The sequence below is a fragment of the Diabrotica virgifera genome, chromosome 8 (genome assembly GCF_917563875.1).
Source record: "Diabrotica virgifera virgifera chromosome 8, PGI_DIABVI_V3a".
NCBI lineage: Eukaryota > Metazoa > Arthropoda > Insecta > Coleoptera > Chrysomelidae > Diabrotica > Diabrotica virgifera.
This window is the reverse complement of record NC_065450.1, coordinates 195,601,499-195,622,089: the sequence shown is the minus strand read 5'-3', so window position 1 is coordinate 195,622,089 and position 20,591 is coordinate 195,601,499. Positions and strand designations below refer to the sequence as shown.

Below are 20,591 nucleotides of genomic sequence, written 5' to 3'. Positions count from 1 at the left end.
CGAAGAGTTTTTTTACAATACCATATCGAAAACCCCTTTGTTTTTTAATTGCTAATCAAGCGGGCGCGACACTGTAGTATAAATGAGGACGTTGAGTTTGCATAAATTCATTATCTCGAGAATGGGCAAATTTGAATAGAAATCTTCAGACAGGTCGATTTTTATTTTTAAATTAGGACTTTTTGGCATATATATATAATACTAGTGACGTCATCCATCTGGGTGTGATGACGTAATCGATGATTTTTTTAAATGAGAGTAGGGGTTGTGTGATAGCTCATTTGAAGGGTTATTTAATTCTCTATTCAGTAATAAACATTAACATAATTATTTATACAGGGTGTACAAAAACATATTTTCTTCTATTTGTCTAAATTAATTTACTAAAATTTTTTTTTTGTATATCCTTTATAAATAATTATGTTAATGTTTATATTACTGAATAGAGAATTAAATAACCTTTCAAATGAGCTATCACACAACCCCTTCTCTTATTTAAAAAATCATCGATTACGTCATCACGCCCAGATGGATGACGTCACTAGTATTATATACATGCCAAAAAGTCCTAATTTAAAAATAAAAATCGACCTGTCTGAGGATTTCTCTTCAATTTTGCCCATTCTCGAGATAATGAATTTATGCAAACTCAAACGTCCTCATTTATACTACAGTGTCGCGCCCGCTTGATTAGCAATTAAAAAACAAAGGGGTTTTCGATATTGTATTGCAAAAAACTCTTCGGGATTTCATCAACCAATGTTTAAAGAATATCTACCTACTTCGGCAACATTGAAATTTTTAGTTAAATGTCCGATTTAGGGTTAAAAATGGCCGATTTCGCAATTTTCAAAATTATTTTATCGCTTATATAACAAAAATTATTAACCTAAGAGAAAAGTCACTAAAAGACCTTTTCCGTTTGGAATGATTCAAAAAACCTAAATAAACTTTGTTCGATGCAAAAAAGATAATTTTAGGAAAAACCCATAATTTTTCCCTCGCCTGGCAAGGTCTTATGCTCTTCAGAATCGTCTGTCATTGTACACATTTCTTCTAAATGACTTACTCAAACACTTACTTAAATTTAAACTTTACAGGAGAAAGTTTATTTTACCCTCTAAATTTGCACTTTTTGATTCACCTGGTAGATACACGTGCACGGCTGATGCCTGTCAGGTCATGGTTTTTAGCCTTGGTGTGCTATGAATTATCACTAGACAAATTTCTAGCCTTACAGGACGATCGTTAGTCGGAGGGTTCACTAGCTCTTAGACTCTAATTTTATCATAAATATTGATATAGAACAACATATAATTTTATCAATAATTTATTATTCCTATCTTTGATCTAGAGAGTGCGTAACCAAAAGGCAGGTAATAAATTAAATCACATAGTCTGGAATTAAAAATGGTTTGATTGAACTTACCTTAGTACAAGTGTGCAAATAAAAAAAGTTACATCCCTTTGAAGTTACAAAACGAAAATCGATTTTTTTCAATATCTCTAAAACTATTAAATACTTTGTATTAAAAATGGACATGTGGCATTCTTATGGCAGGAACACATTAAAAAATAACAACAGTGAAATTTGTGCAGCCCAAAAAAATTGTATGGGAGTTTTGTTTCCTTAAACCCCCCAAACTTTTTTGTACGTTCCAATTAAATTATTATTGTGGTACCATCAGTTAAACACAATGTTTTAAAACTTTTTTGCCTGTTATTATTTTTTTGATAAGCCAGTTTTTATCCAGATGTGGCTTCTTTTTTAATATGTTTCAAAATATACCTAAAAAATGTAAATTATACATAAATTTTCATATTACTGCCAGGTCTCTATAATCTTACTTAACTGTCTGAAAATATCTCGATAAAAACTGTCTTATCGAAAAAGTATTAGGAGGCAAAAGTTTCAAAAACTTTGTGGTTGGGGGGGGGGGAGGTTTAAAGGAACATACCCTCCAAAATTTTTATGGGGTTCACAAATTCCACTGTTATTCTTTTTAAGATGTTCCATGTTCCTGCCACATAAGCATGTCTCATGTCCATTTTCAATAAAAAAATCTCTAAGAGTTTTCAATATATTGAAAAAAAATCGATTTTCATTTTATAACTTCAAACGGCTGTAACATAGGTTTATTCGAACTATTTTTGGTCCCAGAATATGTGATTTTTAATTTATGGTCTGCTTTTTGTTACACCCTGTATATTAGTGCTAGAATACTTATAGGAAGTAAATATTATTAGGAAATAAAGTACTAAACCTACCAATTTTCCGCGGCAAGCTGAATCGCCAATATTAAGTGCATAGGCGCAAATATTATTTGACGGAGCGAATCGACTATCCCTACTTTTTCCTTCTTTACACCGCAGATTACGTGTAGTAAATTTTCACTGGTATGGAACCTGCAGGTGTAAACATTAGTTGAAAATGACATTGTCATGTATTTTGTTCTATTTTTTTGTCATTTGAAAAATGTCCGTACCTATGAATTATTTTATCAACAATTATTATTTATATATTCACACTAAATACTAACGAAAATTATTTTTGAAACAAAGAAATATGATTGATTTTCATATATATCATATATCATCATGGAAGCTTTAAATAATGCTAAAAAAGTGACTGCTATTAAATGATCAGCTCTTTTTAACTGCTATTTTCATTTAGCATTAGCAGAAGCAACTGATATATCAAAATAATTGGTCGAACCACAGACCTGATGTTCATTTTTTTTAATCCTGAAAAAACTAATAAATATTTTTGAAAAATTTAAGCGAATAATGAAAGATTACACCATTACCGAGGGCCGAAAGTCCCTTGAATAAACAAAAGGTTTCTTTTGCATGAGATATTTGAAATTAAAAACCACAGTCAATTTTCTCTTCTTTTTCACCCCTGTAACTTATTAAAATAAACATTATAGAAGTTTTCAGGCACTTTCGACCCTCGGTAATAATGTAATCTTTCATTCTGCGTTTAAATTTTTCAAAAATACTTATTATTAGGTTGCTCAGGATTCGAAAAAATGATTACATTTAAATAACATTGGAGCCGAAAGTTTGCGCCTATCCCCTTAATATTATTATATAAGCCTTAATATTATTATATAAGACTTAATTACTAAAAGCCGTTAAAGTATTAAACAATCAACTCTTAACATAAATAAAAACTTCAAAGGGATTGAAGCAATGATGGTGCCTGTCCTTCACTTTATTTAAAATCTACCTTGGAAGTGCTTTAAGAAAATGGAAACGAAAATATAAAAAAATGGGGATATCACTCACCAACACTGTTAGACCAGGGCGCATCTGTAAAAATATTAGTACATTTGGATGTTGAGAGATGACTCATATTTTTTTGCAGAAATTGCTTGAAAATAACTCATATAATAATATTTGAGTTATCCTCCCACTCAAAAAGGTCCGGAACATTGTTTAAATAATCAAAATGTCAAAAATGAAGGAAAAATTCGATTTTTTCTTCTTTTTTTTGATTATAACTTTAAAAGTATTCATTTCAGAGAAAAGTTGTACTGACATAAAAGTTGCGTAATTAAATTTACTATAACATAGGATTAGTTACAAATTTTAAAAATTGTCACCCTTTTTGGCAAAATAGCAATAATTGCGAAAAAAAACATTAAAAAACATGTATTCGCATTTTATTTTTTTCAGCCATTTATGCTAAACTTAGGTCCTTCATATTTCACCCAGAAAAACTTTATGATATAGTAAAACAATATTGTAAATTTCATTAAGATTGGTTTAATAGATTTTGCAAAATAAATTTTGCAATCCAGCTTTCGCAAAAAAAATTAATTATTTCAAAATGTTGCAGGACTGAAAATAAAGCAGACAGCAAGTTGATTTTTTACTTATAGAAGAATACTGTACCTTTCGTTTGCAATTTGCAAAATTAAAATCGGTTAAGTACCGCGGCGTCAGGAATTTTTTTAAATAAACATTAATTTTGGTGCTACGCGCAGGACAGCGGATGCGTTTGCTCTGATTGGGCATTCCAATGACCTTTGATAATGATTGATAAATTTTAATATTTAGTACATTTCGATATAAATAAATAAATTTGTTAATTGCAAAATCAAAACACATACTTTGTCCTTTAAAATTACACTTTTTCAGCAAAAACTTTCTTTGTTCATATATTTTAACTTAGAGAATAAAAGTTGATTATTTTTAAACATATGCAATTGTTTAAAAATATTTCACGAACAATAATCAAAATAGTTTGATTTTTGTGGAATTAAAATATTAAAATATAACAAAATATAGAGTAAGAAAATAATATATTAGATAAAAATTGAAATAAATTTTGGTGGATATCAACTTGTGTGAATCAAACACCGCTGTCCTTCGCGTAGCACCAGGGCCGCGTTTAGGTCAATTGACGCCCTAGGCAATTCTCTAGTTGCCGCCCTTCAAACATGTACCATTTTTGCAAAAAAAAATTGCAGAAATTTTTATTTAAATAAGAAAACACTAAAAATGGATTTAAACTACGATTTTTATATACCTACGATAGAAAAAATTGTCATTCCAGTTCGATCACATCAGAGACTTCTTTAAAAAAAAAAGACTTTTCAAAACAAATTTTGTTCTTAACAAAATCGACAAATTGTTAACACTTTCTTGCGTCATACTTGATGGGAAATTATTTTTTATTCTTGACATTTTCGAAAAATGACCTTTCAGCAGACACGTTGGCAACTGGGAAGCACAAATAAACGTGCAAAGCAATGTCAAAATTAAGGAAAATATCTTTCAATCCACTTAGTGCAGTCACTGAAGGTTTTCACCTCCAATTTTGTTGAAGCTCCATCGATTTTCATGAAAATTGGTGAGTAGTTAGAAAATACCTCAGGGAACAAAGGTGGCATGATGCCAACTTGCGCTTTCACCGTGGTGGTGAAAACTACCACTTTACGTGTGAGTGAAAAAAATGATACCATAAATCGATAGAGAGACAAATTCTAAGCAAAATTTGTTATATAAAGTTATTAATATAAATCATAAATCAATACTTTTTGAGTTATTAAAGATCAAAGATTTTATTTTTTCGATGTACCTATCTTAAATAACGGGGAAACGATGCATTTTATAAAATATAGGTACTTGCTAAGCACTTGTCAAAGTATTTTGGAGTACCTATCAAATGAGCTCCAGTAGAAGTTAATAGCATCACAATTAAGCAAGTTATGATGAAAATAAGAGAACCCTTTAGAACATTTTAGGAAAAAGTGAAAAATAAAATATACGCCATTTAAGAATTTCGTTTTGACCAGTTTAGAATGCATATTTTTGAAAAAAGATGTAATTTGTTTAATAAGGTTATGTTATAAAATGCATCCCGTTATTTAACCTTTAATACTTAGATTTGGGTACTCGCCAAAAAAATATACACTCACTTACCTATAACTCACTTTTAGTTAAAATTAAAATGTTTTTCCACTAAGGAGTTTATTTCGTTTTCTATTAGCTTTAATTTTGGTAATAATAACTTTTTTGTAAAATCTTATAGTTTTTGAGTTATTTATAAAAAATCGGTAAAAAAACATGCATTTTTTTCACGAAAAGTTAAAATCTTTAATAACAATAACTCAAAAAGTATTGATTTATTTTAATAACTTTATGTAACAAATTCTGCTTAGAATTTGTCCCTCTATCGAATTCTGGGGATATTTCCAATAAAGTAATTTTCACCCTCGAGAAGAGGTGGCATCCATCCCCAGGGTAAAAGCGCAAGTTGACACCATGTCACCTTTTTTCCTTGAGATATCCTCTAACCACTCACCAATTTTCATGCAAATCGATGGAGGTTCAACGAAATCGGAGGTAATAGCTCATATCCACCTTCAGTGACTGCACTAACTCTTCTTTAAATATTAAGATATGTCAATTGACATATCTTAATATTTAAATATTAAGATATGTCAATTAATAATACCATAGGTCATTTGACATATCTTAATATTTAAATATTAAGATATTATGTCAAATGACCCTTTAAGTGAATGTATGAATGATGTATCTTGGTCGTCTTTATTTTGTATCAGATTTTCAGCTTCTTTAATAATTTCTTCCTTGCTTAATTGTCGATTTTAACACAAAATGTGTGGATTTTCATCTCATCATTAGCTGAAAAGTTTAGTTGATCATCGACCCCCTCGTCAATTGAATTTCTCTTTCTTATTTCTTTGTATGTTTTATTTGGGCACAATTTTTTGGCTTCTTTGCGGTAAAGTAATTTGAAAGAGCTTCATACTCTTTAATGACAGAACTTAGATCCATAATGTTTATATACAAATATTTTTTGTACAGTATTTTTGCCGCTCTCTCATAATGTGCCGCCCTAGGCAACTGCCTATATTGCCTAATGGATAAAGTGGCCCTGCGTAGCACAAAAAATTAATGTTTATTAAAAAAAATTCCTGACGCCGTGGTAGTTAACCGATTTTAATTTTGCAAATTGCACATGAAAGGTACAGTACTCTTCTATATGCAAAAAAAATTTCAACTTGCTATCTGTTCTATTTTCAGTCCTTGCAACATTTTGAAAAAATCAATTTCTTTTGCGAAAGCTGGATTTCAAAATTTATTTTGCACAATCAATTAAACCGATCTTAATGAAATTTACAGTATTGTTTTACTATTATCAAAACGTTTTTCTGGGTAAAATATGAAAGTCTTAAGTCTAGTATAAATGGTTGACAAACGTAAAATGTAAATACCTACTTGTTTTTATGGTTTTTTCGCAATTATTGCTATTTTGCAACAAGGGTGACAAATTTCAAAATTTTTAACCAATCTTATATTATATGAAATTATATTGCGCAACTTTTATATCAGTTCAGCTTTTCTCGAAAGTGAATACTTTTAAAGTTATAATCAAAAAACGAGGAAAAATTCGAATTTTTCTTTAATTTTTTGACATTTTGATTATTTAAACAATATTCCGGACCTTTTTGAGTGGGAGGATAACTCATATATTATTATATGAGTTAATTCCAAGCAATTTCTGCAAAAAAATTTGGGTCACCAATAATGACTCAAGATTATGACGATTTAAACTATATGACCCGAAAATTAGCTGAATAGTATGGTACATGGGTCTAGAAGTCAATAAAAAGAAAAAGGAATACTTGTGTATTGGAGAACAATAAAACGATCTCATTATACGACATAATCACGATTACTCTGGGCTAATAAGCAAAATACAAGGAAAAGTTATTTACCAGCAATTTTATTGCTGGAATCGAATCTTATTATTGTATGTATTAATAATATAGATATGCAAAGTCCGCAGATAGTGTGCTACTTTTTTTATAAACAAAATGGCGCCCGAAAATCGTGTTTTTTTCAATTTTTGCTCTATAACTCCAAAGATTTTAACTTTAGACCAAAAACACCCAAATAAAAATTCACCGCAATTAAATTCTGCATAGAGATGTGTTTTTCCGATTTACTTCGACGAAAACTTTCCCCGGAAAAAGCGGGGTTTTCCAACAAAATCTTTAATTTTCAACTAAACTTTTAGATAAGCAGTTGTTAATCAATAATTAAATAAGTTGGTAACATAAAAGCCCTTTCCGTATATATTACAATTCCAGAAGCCGATGGAAATTGAATGAACAGTTTAGCAACAATTAAAATGTTTATTAAAAATTTACGGTCGCTATAATAACGACAATAATTATGATGCATAAGAATAACTACGATTTTTTCATAAAAATACACTATACCTATCTAATATACTATACAGAATTGAAATTAAACTATTTAAGCGGCCTCAGGAATATTTTAAAATTATAAACAATTTTTTGGTTTATAAACAAATAGAATATCTCGGGAAATATTAAACTAAATTAAATTATAAAAACGGTATTCGAAAGACAGCGGCAGGACGCTTCTTTTAAAAGAAAAAACGTTTAATTATGACGAGTGGTTCCTGAGATACAACCGGTCAAATTTGACCGGAATTTACGGTAAAGATATAAAGAATAGGATCATAATTTTCAAACCGTCACCTTTTTATTTTTGTCCACACCAATTTTCATATCTTTAAAATCCTCATAACATATATTATTATAATAAAAACTATCGATAATACGTGTGAAAATTGCCAAAAATAGCAAAATTCCAATCAAAAATTAGATTGGAGAAAATGTAACCCTCAAAGTTCAAAATCGGTATACGTTAACAAAATGCATTTTCTCGGCTTCCCATGGAGCAATTTCCTTCATTCCTTTTTGGTTCCCTAATGACTCGAGCAGAGCCATCGAACTAGCGCATTATTAAATGTCAAACTTGCTTGTGTTTTGTTATAATAGATTAATTTATTTATAAGAACAGAAAATTACATATTTTTCCAGTTGTAGGCTTTTTTTTAGATAAACTTACTACAAGTGTACCTTTTAAAGTTAAAAACATAAATATTCTCATTTGGAAGCTGTATAATTATTTAAACAATTTTTATTTAAACAAATTAAAATATTGTGTTATAATAAATAAATTAATTTATTATAACAAAACAAAAGCAAGTTTGACATTTAATAATGCGTTAGTTCGATGGCTCTACTCGAGTTACTTGGGAACAAAAAAAAGAATGAAGGAAATTGCTCCATGGGAAGCCGAGAAAATGCATTTTTTTAACGTATTACCGATTTTGAACTTTGAGGGTTACATTTTCTCCAACCTAATTTTTGATTGGAATTTTGCTATTTTTGGCAATTTTCACACGTATTATCGATAGTTTTTATTATAATAATATATGTTATGAGGATTTTAAAGATTTGAAAATTGGTGTGGAAAGAGAGGACAAAAATAAAAAGGTGATGGTTTGAAAATTATGATCCTATTGTTTATATCTTTGCAGTAAATTTCGGTCAACTTTGACCGGTTGTATCTCAGGAACCACTCGTCATAATTAAATGTTTTTTCTTTTAAAGAAGCGTCCTGCCGCTGCCTTTCGAATACCGTTTTTATAATTTAATTTAGTTTAATATTTCCCGAGATATTCTATTTGTTTATAAACCAAAAAATTGTTTATAATTTTAAAATATTCCCGAGACCGCTTAAATAGTCCAATCTCAATTCTGTAAAGTACATTAGATAGGTATAGTTTCGTTTTATGAAAAAATCGTAGTTATTCTTATGCATCATAATTATTGTCGTTATTATAGCGACCGTAAATTTTTAATAAACATTTTAATTGTTGCTAAACTGTTCATTCAATTTCCATCGGCTTCTGGAATTGTAATATATACGGAAAGGGCTTTTATGTTACCAAGTTATTTAATTATTGATTAACAACTACTTATCTAAAAGTTTAGTTGAAAATTAAAGATTTTGTTGGAAAAACCCGCTTTTTCTGGGGAAAGTTTTCGTCGAAGTAAATCGGAAAAAACACGTCTCTATGCAGAATTTAATTGCGGTGAATTTTTATTTGGGTGTTTTTGGTCTAAAGTTAAAATGTTTGGAGTTATAGAGCAAAAGAAAAAAACACGATTTTCGGGCGCCATTTTGTTTATAAAAAAAGTAGCACACTATCTGCGGACTTTGCATATCTATATTATTAATATATACAATCATAAGATTCGATTCCAGCAATAAAATTGCTGGTAAATAACTTTTCTCAAAAATGGCCTATTCTCCGATAATCAGCCCAGACTAGATATCGGTAGCACTGCTAACTGCTACGACTAGAAATATCTAGATATCAATATTTCGCACAATGGAACATTAGACAAAGCCATAAGAGAAAGAAATACGCTAGGCAGAAAAGCCGTCACAATCTTCAACAGTTTTTATGATGGTGCCAATCCATCAGCAAAGAAAATAAAAAGGGGATAAAATACAGGGTGTCCCCGAAAATGGTGCGTTCCTTTCAGGTATGGATATAATACACAATTTAGAACAAAAAAATCCTGTAACATTTTTTTTCTAAAGTTAACCGTTTCCAAGAAACAAATTACATTGTTCTCCATATAAGTGAATTTTTATTTTCATAAATTTGAATGACATGGCAACGTAGCCTAGAAGAACTTGCTGTGACTGTGGAAATTTAACCTAATAATGTTACTTTGAGGTGTGATTTTTTGGGGTTGTTGACATCGTAGGTACCTACTTGCAAAATAATGGATATGGGTTTGGTTGATATTTACATTATTTTACCTACCAAATGCAACTGACCTACAAACCTAGTTTTTTAATCTTTAGATTATTGAGTTGCGCGTTGTTGCCAGACTTCAATTTGCATATCAAAATGTATTTTCGTTTTTTGGTCAAACGGATGAATTTAGAAAAAACCATTATAAGACTTTTTTGCTCTACATGGTACCTTCTACCTATACCTTTAAGGAACGCACTATTTACGGGGACACCCTGTATATGAGACTACAGTGAAAAGTATCACTCTATACAGCTGTGAGGTATGACCACTGAAAGACTGGCAACGCCGAGAACAACGGAAATGGAATTTTGGAAAAGAGCGGCAGGAATAAAAGAACAATCACAGATGACTTATCAATAAAACAACTTATCTGGTTTGGACATATAAAAAGAATTGATGAACAACGGATACCAAAGGAAATACTAAAATGGCAACCAGAAGGAAAGAGAAAACGAGGTAGACCGAGAATAAGTTGGAGCGAAGGAATAGACAAAAAACTGAGAGAAAGGGCCATAGAAGAGGGCCTATGGAACAACCAGACGAAGTGGCAATTGGAAGTTGTATAACGGCAGGGAACGTTATAGTAGAGGATCCGACATAAGGTCGATTTGCACCGATCTGTTTAATGGATAAAAATTATTGGATATGTAATTTATAGAGCTCGGGAAATATGCAAAATGCATATTAAGTGCATATTTGCATATTTTGGATAAATTTTATAAGTGCATATACATTTATTAAAATTGCATATTTTTAGACTTTTTTGCAATTTTTTGCATAGATGCATTTTAAAGAGAAATGAGAAATCTCAAATCTAAACAATAAATGTGAAAATTCTCATGGATCCACTTTCTGGTAATATCCTTAATATCTGCCTCTTACAATTTATAAGGCGACGAATTAAGGAGACGAAGGGGCTCTACAATATGCAGTCTCATTTGGTTAGTGAAAACATTTTGTTATTGTTAAGTGATGCTGCACCATATGACCAAAAGTAGACAACATTTAAAAATATTTTTTTCAAATTTGTTACTTATCTAGAGCACGCGTCTGCTACAAATAGAGTAGCAGGATGCTACAAGCTGTAAGGATGGAATTTCCAATGGTCAATACCCTTGTATCAAATATAAAAATATATTTTTAAAAGCCCTTCTGCGAGTATAGGTGTATAAAGATCGTTAACCTAATATGCCTTTACCACCTGAACCTGTGATAATTAGATGGAGAACATGGTTAAATTCTGTAAATTTCATAACCGATAATTTTGAGGGAATTAAAGACGTCATTTGTAGTTTCGGTGTAGACGTAACTCCGGTGCTATGAAAAATGTTTGGATGTTTTAAAAAACCGTAATTAAAAAGTAATTTGACAAATATCCAAACCAATTTTGTAAATATTGCTTAGCCAATTACTAAATTAGAAAAGCGAAACATTTCTTTAGACCAAAGTATTGAAATTATCAATTCATTAAATGAAATAATTATTAACCACCTTAGTGAAACCAACAGAGTGTATCAAAAATCCTGCACGGTATTAAAGAAAAATGAGGGATATCAAAAAATAATTAAAAAAAATATTATTAAGATGGGGAAATGTGAAGATAATTTAATTTTAGAGGTAGAACCCTCAATTAAACAATATTTTAAGTTTGCTTCTTTAACTTCATGTGAAGTAGATAGAAGTTTTTCCGTGTATGCTTAAACAATTACAATCAGATATACCTACGGTTGTTTTTCTGTAGGAAATTTAGAAAAACATTTATAATGTATAGTTTTAATAATAATAGGGAACTTGCACATTTTTTTTTGTTACATAATAATGTTCAGTTTTGTTTAAAAATGAGATTTCCAAAATTTCACGCTTCAAAAACTCGTAATAACTTAGAAATACATATTTAAAGTCTTCTGCGGTATAAAATAGTTCATACGACTCGTGACGTCACATAGTTTTACATTAGTTATTATTATGGTTATATTTCGCTGTGTCTAGGTACACTCTAACGTGTACGCAAATAAAAAAGTTAGATACACGCGAATTAAACTTGATCAAGCCAGTGACTTCATTATTTAACGTGCGCAGTGACTGTATATTTTGGTACATGATATTTTGATATGTTTAGTGTTTGTTTGATAGAAAAATACTTGTTAAGGGAAGGGAAGCAGAACTATTTAGATGTTTCAAACTTAATTGTAATAAATCAATGTATATATAAAAGTATATATTTAGGTTAGCAAAATAAATATATGTATTTAGTTGATATGACACGTACAAAATATTGCTAAAATAATTTTTATACGTAAGTTAATTATTATAATCAACTATTCTAAATGGGAAATAGCCACAATTTAACTAAAAAAATGATTTTATTAACGTTTCGACGTCCAAATCGGATGTCATTGTCAAAATACAAAAATTAGTCAGATTAAATAAATTATTAGAAAAATTTTTTACTAAGCAACACTATTTTTGTTTAATTTAATAATATTTTGTATTTTGACAACGACGTCCGATGTAGACATCGAAACGTTAATAAAATCATTTTTTGGTTAAATTGTGGCTTAGTTCCCATTTAGAATAGTTGATTACAAAAATGCCACAAGGATAATAGCTTCAGAACAAGTTAATTATTATTGTGAAAGCTTTAGGTCTTCTTTTTATTTTAATCTTTTACGGTAATACATACTATTTCATTTATAACTAAAAAAAATATATATTAATTTATAGTCTCTTATCTTTTTCGTACTGTTTTAAAATGTTCTTAAACTCATTAAAAGAACTAAATAATTGTCCACACTCCGTAGTTAATTTAAAAACAAACACTAAACAAATAAAAAATAAGAAATCACTGACACTCTAACTTTTTTATTTGCGTACACGGTAACGTACACCTAGACACAACCTTATATTTAGGTATATTCTTCTTCTCCTTCTTTAGTTTATTGGCCTCCACCTACTTGGGTATTTGGCAAGCTCATCGTCGTGGAATAAGTCAAAAATATTTATATTCTAATGACATTTATCGTATGTCATTGTAATAATATATATCAGTTTGTTAAAATTGTAGTTTTATACTGTTTTTGAAGGAAAGGAACGAAGGTTTACTATTGAAAATAAAACCATTTTGTAAAAGTACGAATTTTTCTATGAATAGTTCAAACGATCAAAAACACTTGTAACGTCACATAAATGTATTTTCTACTGACGTTTATAACGTCTAATTTAAAATTCTGTTTACTTTATTGGAAAAATGTAAATGTAAAACCAAGTGACGTCACGAAGCGTTTGGACCACCTGTTTTAATTTGAATTTTTAATCGTCTTTAGGGGTCAAACGAAAGACAAACAAAACTTTTTTATCTTTGATACATGTTTTAAATTATGTTGTGTTATGATTTATAACATTTTTTTCGAATTTAAAAATTTATGCAAGTTCCCTATTGTAATAATAACTAATAAAGAATGATGATACATATTAAAGAATAAATGAATATAATGATGTAGGTTATAGAAATTTCAATAAATATTTTTTATTACTTTAGCATAAAATAAATATTTTTTTATTTAGCTTAAATGCCTCAACAGTCCATTGGCATCAAATAAATAATTACATAAATACTTTCAAAACAAGGATTACTGCGTTTTTTTATTTATATGCATTAAATGCATAAAAGCATATTTAAATGCACATTTTAACTGTTTTTTGTGCATATTTGCATATTTTAGGGTTTTTTAAGTGCATATTTCCTGAGCTCTAGTAATTTAGCATGTTAGCAATTACAAAAAACAAGGGTTACCAGATCTAATCTTATTCTAACTATAATTAATTAATAATTAAAAAATGACATTTTTTATGAATTAAAAAAAATTTTGACCCGGGCAGATATTATATCAAATTTTTTGAATCATTCTAAACAAAAAAGGTCTTTTGTAATTTTTCTCTAAAGTTGATCGTTTTCGAGTTATAAACAATTTAAAACTGAAAAAAGAACGAAAGATGATAATTTTCAAGGCTCAAAAATACAAGTAAAAAATATCATTTTTGTAATCATCATGTACCTTCAAACCATTAGGGTTCAAACCTTTTTCTATCAGGTCTCGATAAGAATTTTAGCCATGTTTTATTCTAAAACATATTTTTTAATTGTTAATGAGGAAGGTTTCTTATAGGGAGACGGACATTAACAATCAAAAACAATGTTTCAAAATGAAATAAGTCCAAAAGACTTATCAAGAACTGATAGAATAAGGTTTGAACTTGAATTTAGGTACTTCGTAATGTCAAAAATGATATTATTGTAGGAAACAGAGGTTGAACCTCGCAAAATAGACACAAATCCGGTTTTATTTTTTTTTTCTGGTATATCAAGGTGTGCTTATTATGAGACTAACTTTTTTTTTATTTCGCCCCGGAACCCCCTTTTCATCCCTTTAAAGGGGGTAATTTGTAGTTTTTGCGAAACTTAGCCTTTCCTGTACGTTTTGCAGAAAAATTAATAGTAAAATGAAGAGGACTGACTATATTTCCTACTATTTATTTCCCGACAGTATATGTCTATCACCCACCATTTAGCGAGGGTGGCGCCCCAAAGTTGACAAATTTTCAAAAAAGATGTTTTTAAAAAAATTATTTTTCCCTAACTGTAATAAAAATTAAGAAGAAACCCTGAGGAGATTAATCACAAATAAGTGACTGATTTTTGAAGTTATACTTCTTTACGCGCATATGAGGGTGAATTTTAATAGGATTAAAACCTTTGATCCCGGCGCAGTCGCATTACAACTTTGTTCTGATTGGATGTTCAAATGACATGACAAAAATTATCCAATATGGCAGCTGTATCACAGCTGTGGGACTGTGGTTTGGTTATGTATGGTGTATGGTTGTTCCCACATAACAATTTCATGTTCTTAGTATATTCATAGAACATACTTTTCAGAAAAAGTATATGCTGAGAATATGCGTAATTACCATTGGGAATGTGCAGAGCAGATGCTGAGTATATACTACATTACAGTACTTAAACGTTCTATGTATATACTTAGAATGTACTACCGCACTTCTTTTCAGTATATACCAAGAATATCCGTTTTACAACATTCTAAGGAGGTGCTGTAAACCTTCTATTTATATACTTAGAATGTACTACCGCACATATTTTTAGTATATAGGAAGAATGTACTTTTTAGTATATGGGAAGAATATTCCAAGGAAGTGCTATATATTGCTCAGAAATATGTTTTCAGCATCACCGAATCTCATTCTAGGTTCTACTTTCTACTAAATTTACATATTACATATGAGAATGTAGTTTGTACATTCTACAATATTACTTAAAAAGTAAATATGAAATATATAAATTTTAGTTAGTTATATAAATATTATATATGTATATGAAACATTTTTAACAAATGGCATGGTGTGTGAAGGATTCCAAGAAAATCACTTTCTTTATTAATTCTCCTTTTCTTGGGGAGGTTCCGGAAAAAAATGGGAGTGCATTATAGAAATTTGTAAATAACACCAGTACATGGATAATCACTGAAAGTTTTTTTACTCTAGCATAGGCGGTTCAGATGGTATAAAAAGAACTTTTTTAAAATGTAACACCCTGTAATTAAAAAAGGGGCAATTACGCTTTAATGAAACCTATAGGTACCAAAAAATCGGGCACTTATTTGTGATTAATCTCCCCAGGGTTTTTTCTTAATTTTCGTTACAGTTAGGGAAAAATAATTTTTTTAAAAAACATTTTTTTTAAACTTGTTAACTTTGGGGCGTCACCCCCGCTAAACGGTGGGTGATAGACATATGCTGTCGGGAATTACCCCATTTAAAGGGATGAAAAAGGGGGTTCCGGGGCGAAATTTTTTAAGAGAAAGTTAGTCTTATAATAAGCATCCCTTCATATACCAGAAAAAAAATAAAACCGTATTTTGCAAGGTTCAACCTCTGTTTACTACACTATATTTTATACTTGTGTTTTTGAGTCTTGAAAATTATGATCTTTCGTTCTTTTTGCAGTTTTAAATTGTTTATTACTAGAAAACGATCAACTGTAGAGAATCATTAAAAGACCTTTTTGTTTAGAATGACCTAAAAAATCTGAAATAATATCTTCCCAGGTCGAATTTTTTTTATTTATAAAAAATGTCATTTTTTAATTATTAATTAATTATAGTTAACTCCGTCTAGGACGGTCCCAAGCCCGGCTGAAAAAGGAGGAGGATTGTGAGTAGGGCTAGCAACCCTACCACGTAAAGAACACAATCGCTAAAGAAACAGCTACTGTTGGCCTCGGAAACAGGTCGGATAAAACGATGACGAACACAGCGAGAAAAATGGATACGAGGAAAACAAAATATATAGGATGTTGGAATGTCCGCACGATGAGAGATATAACAAAAGCATTGCAAATAGCAAGTGAAGTTAAGAGATACAAAATCCAGATCCTAGGGCTAAGTGAAATAAGATGGAAGAAAAAAGGTAAATATAAATTAAACTCTGGAGAAACGATTTTGTACTCTGGCAAAGAAGGAAACGAATCAAACTATGAGAGTGGTGTAGGATTTATGCTAGATAGAGAAGCTACTGGCGCGTTACTAGAATGGGAAGGAATATCAGATAGAATAATCTATGCAAGATTCAATACAAGATTTCAGAACACAACTATAATAAATGTTTATGCCCCCACCAATGAGAAAGAACTACCAATGAAAGAATTTTTCTATGAACATCTACAATTACAATATGACAAATTACTGAACAAGCATAAGAGAGAGACATCTTCATATTTATGAGAACGCTAAAATTGGTGAAGCAAATAAAGATAGAGAAACAGTAATGGGCACAGATGGCATAGGTACAAGAAATGAAAATGGAGAATTATTAATAGATTTCTGTGCCCAGAACGGGTTTGTTATAGGCGGAAGCCTTTTCTCCCATAAGAGAATACACAAAACAACATGGACATCCCCTGACGGAAAGACACAAAATCAGATCGATCATATTTGTTTAGCAAAAAGATGGAGAAGCTCATTATTAGATGTAAGATAGCAGAGGGGAGCAGATGCATCAACAGACCACACACTAGTACGAGCAAAACTGAAAATCAGATTAACTGTCAAAAAGAAGCACAAGGATAGCACTAGGATCAGATACAACACGCAATGGCTTGACAATGAAGAAACAAGAAAAAGATACCAGGATGAATTCGACAACAATATAGGAAGAAAAGAAGTCGTTAACGAAAATATCGAAGACTCCTGGACAAACTTAAAAACAGCTATCAAAGATACAGCCGAATACGTCCTTGGCAAAAAAACTCAGGAACAGTAAACCATGGATTTCAAAGGATACTTGGGACAAGATTGTACAAATAAGAGAAATTAAACAAAAAATATTAACAACAAAGGAAGATAGAAAAAACGAACTAAAAGAGGAATACAAGAGAAAAGACATTGAAGTCAAGAAGAGTTCAAGAAAATATAAAAGAACATACTACGATAATTTAGCAACAGAAGCCGAACAAGCTGCAGCAACTAATGATTTGAGGAAACTTTATGAAAACACAAAGAAACTCGCCAGGAAATGGACACCACATAACACACATATTAGAGATAAAGATAATCAAATACTAACAGCAGAAAAAGATATAGCAAGACGATGGATGGAGTATTTCACTGACTTGTTTAACCAAAATGTGAATTCATTAGAAAATATTGAGAAGGAAGAAAACCCGGAACCGTTAGATATTGATGTCTCCAACTTCAGCCGAGAGGAAATAACAGAGAGTATCAAACAACTCAAAAAGGGAAAGGCAGCAGGTCCAGATGATATTGTAGGTGAGCTGTTTAAAGTAAACACTGAAAAAAATGATACATTTACGCTATAAACTATTTGAAAATATATGGAGTAAAGAGAAAATTCCCAAATAATGGACAGAAAGCATTATAATCACTATCCCGAAAAAAAGGTGACACCTCAAAGTGCGAGAACTGGAGACCTATAACCCTCTTATGTGTTGCGGGCAAAATAATGACCCGTATCACGCTTATCATTAATAGAATGAAAAATAAAATAGACCAAAAATTAAGACCAAATCAAGCTGGCTTCCGAGCAAATAAGTCATGTATAGACCAGATCTGCACGCTCAGAATGATCATCGAGCAGTCAGTGGAATGGCAAAGTAAACTATATCTAAACTTCATTGACTTTAGAAAGGCGTTCGATATACTACATATAGAAAAATTGTGGGAAATAGTAGAGAGTTATGGGATACCGGACAAATTCTTAAGAATGATGAAGTTGTTTTATGAAAACACCACAGCAAAAGTAATATACGACGGGAATATATCAGAACCAATCGACATTAACAGCGGTGTAAAGCAGGGTTATATACTGTCTCCTACTCTGTTTATTATTGTCATGGACTGGCTTATGAGAAAAAGCAGCAACGGTAAAACTGGGATACACTGGAATACCTTTGAAAAATTAGAAGATTTTGAATACGCAGATGGCGTATGCCTACTTTCAGCAAAGAGACAGAGCATGCAGAAAAAAAGTGAGAAATTAGCCAAAGAAGGTAAAAAAGTGGGTATGGAGATAAACATGAACAAAACTGAATTAATGAAGATTAACACACCGAGAGAAATGGGCATACACATAGAAAACCAAGAGCTGAAATCAGTGGAAAGAGTTAATTACCTAGGAAGTATACTGAACCCGACAGGAGGAGCAGAGGAGGATATCCAGACACGAATTGGCAAAGCACAGACAGCATATTATATGTTAAATAATATATGGAAATCTAATGAAATAAAACTGGACACCAAAGTGAAAATTTTCAATAGCAATGTAAAGGCAGTACTATTATACGGATCACAAACATGGAGAATAACAAAACACAACACTGGAAAGATTCAATCAATAAATGCTTACTAAAAATTCTAAGAATATTTTGGCCCAACAGAATTACAAACTCAGACTTATGGAAAAAAACGAAACAAGAACCAATACATAAAGAAATAAGACAGAGAAGATGGAAATGGGTGGGCCATACTCTGCGGAAACCAGACACAGACATAACAAAAGAAGCATTGGAATTCCAACCTCCAGGAAAACGGAAACAGGGGAGGCCGATAAATACATGGAAGAAAACAATTATTAAAGAAGCAGAAAACGTCGGCCTAACCTGGAAAGAAGTTAGAGAAAAAGCACAAGATCGGCAAAAATGGAGAATGACAGTAGATGCCCTATGTTCCAGTGGGAACAAAGAGGATAAGTAATAAATTATAGTTAGAACAAGATCAGATCGGGCAACCCTTGTATAACATGCTAAATTACATATCCAATATTTTTTATCCATTAAACATTTATATTGTATCTTAGACTCTTAGACTATTATAAACCGATTTGTAGTAGTAGTAAAAATCGCTATATACATACCGAAATTTTGTTTCTAGTTCTCTACCTCTATCTACATCACTGTAGTTTTTCCTCACTAACTCAACAACTCTCTGTAGATGTTCATAAATTTTCAAATTATTATCTTCGACATACTCATTGTCAAAAACAATTTTATAATTAATAGTATAATCCACCATCTTAATTTCGTCTGTAGATTTAAATGCACCCTCAGCAAACATCTCCAACAATTCAACAACACTGAAATTGTTCAAAAATTTAATAAAAAACCTCATACTTTAACTCTTTGTATAATTTGTTAATACACTTTTTTAGTGTTGCATTGAAAGTATAGCTGTGTCACAAAGATGATTAAATTATTTCGTTTATTTTGAGTTTGGGTAAGATTCCAGAGCTTTATTTAATTTGTATTTAATCACACAAATAAGTAAGTCGTTAAATAGTCATTTCGGTTATTGGAAACACAGTTCAGTAACAATAACAATAATATAATTGAAGCCTTATCTACCTTGAAATAGAACAAATTAGACAGCAGATATTAGGAACTTTCTGATAAAACAGAAAATTTAATTATTAAATTGTTTATAGTTCTATAGGTTATTTTTATCTTAATTTTATTTGTATTAGGTTAAATTTGAATCTGATGGATGCTAAGGTGGAATGCTAAAGTGGAAAAATAAGTAGAAAAATATAGCGACGTTATAGGACCATACTCAAAAGATAAAATTAATAACAATGGAAATAGTCCAGGGCGGCGTTACCGAAATGCCTCCCAGTTTTTCAGGTAAATATTTTCATACATGAAATGCCTCCCAGGTACAATCGAAATGCCTCCGTTTCGTTAAATCATTTAGGCTGATATTTTGTCTATTTAATCTCTGTATAATGACAGAATGTTGCCAAATCATAATTTAAATAGGTAGTATCTATTTATTTTGATTTTTCTAATTCTTATTGCAGTGTACCTACATAAAAT

At 30.6% G+C, this 20,591-nt stretch overlaps 1 protein-coding gene across 1 annotated transcript in view; it reads right to left on the bottom strand.

Moving 5' to 3' along the window:
- Positions 1-20,019, bottom strand: part of LOC114332809 (uncharacterized) — a 28,110-nt gene extending 8,091 nt beyond the window's left edge. Inside the window, exon 1 of the mRNA XM_028282585.2 lies at positions 19,637-20,019. Coding sequence (XP_028138386.1) covers positions 19,637-19,890 — 254 coding nt within the window. The 5' untranslated portion in view covers positions 19,891-20,019. The remainder of the gene's footprint in view (positions 1-19,636) is intronic.
- Between the last annotated feature and the right edge of the window lie 572 nt (positions 20,020-20,591).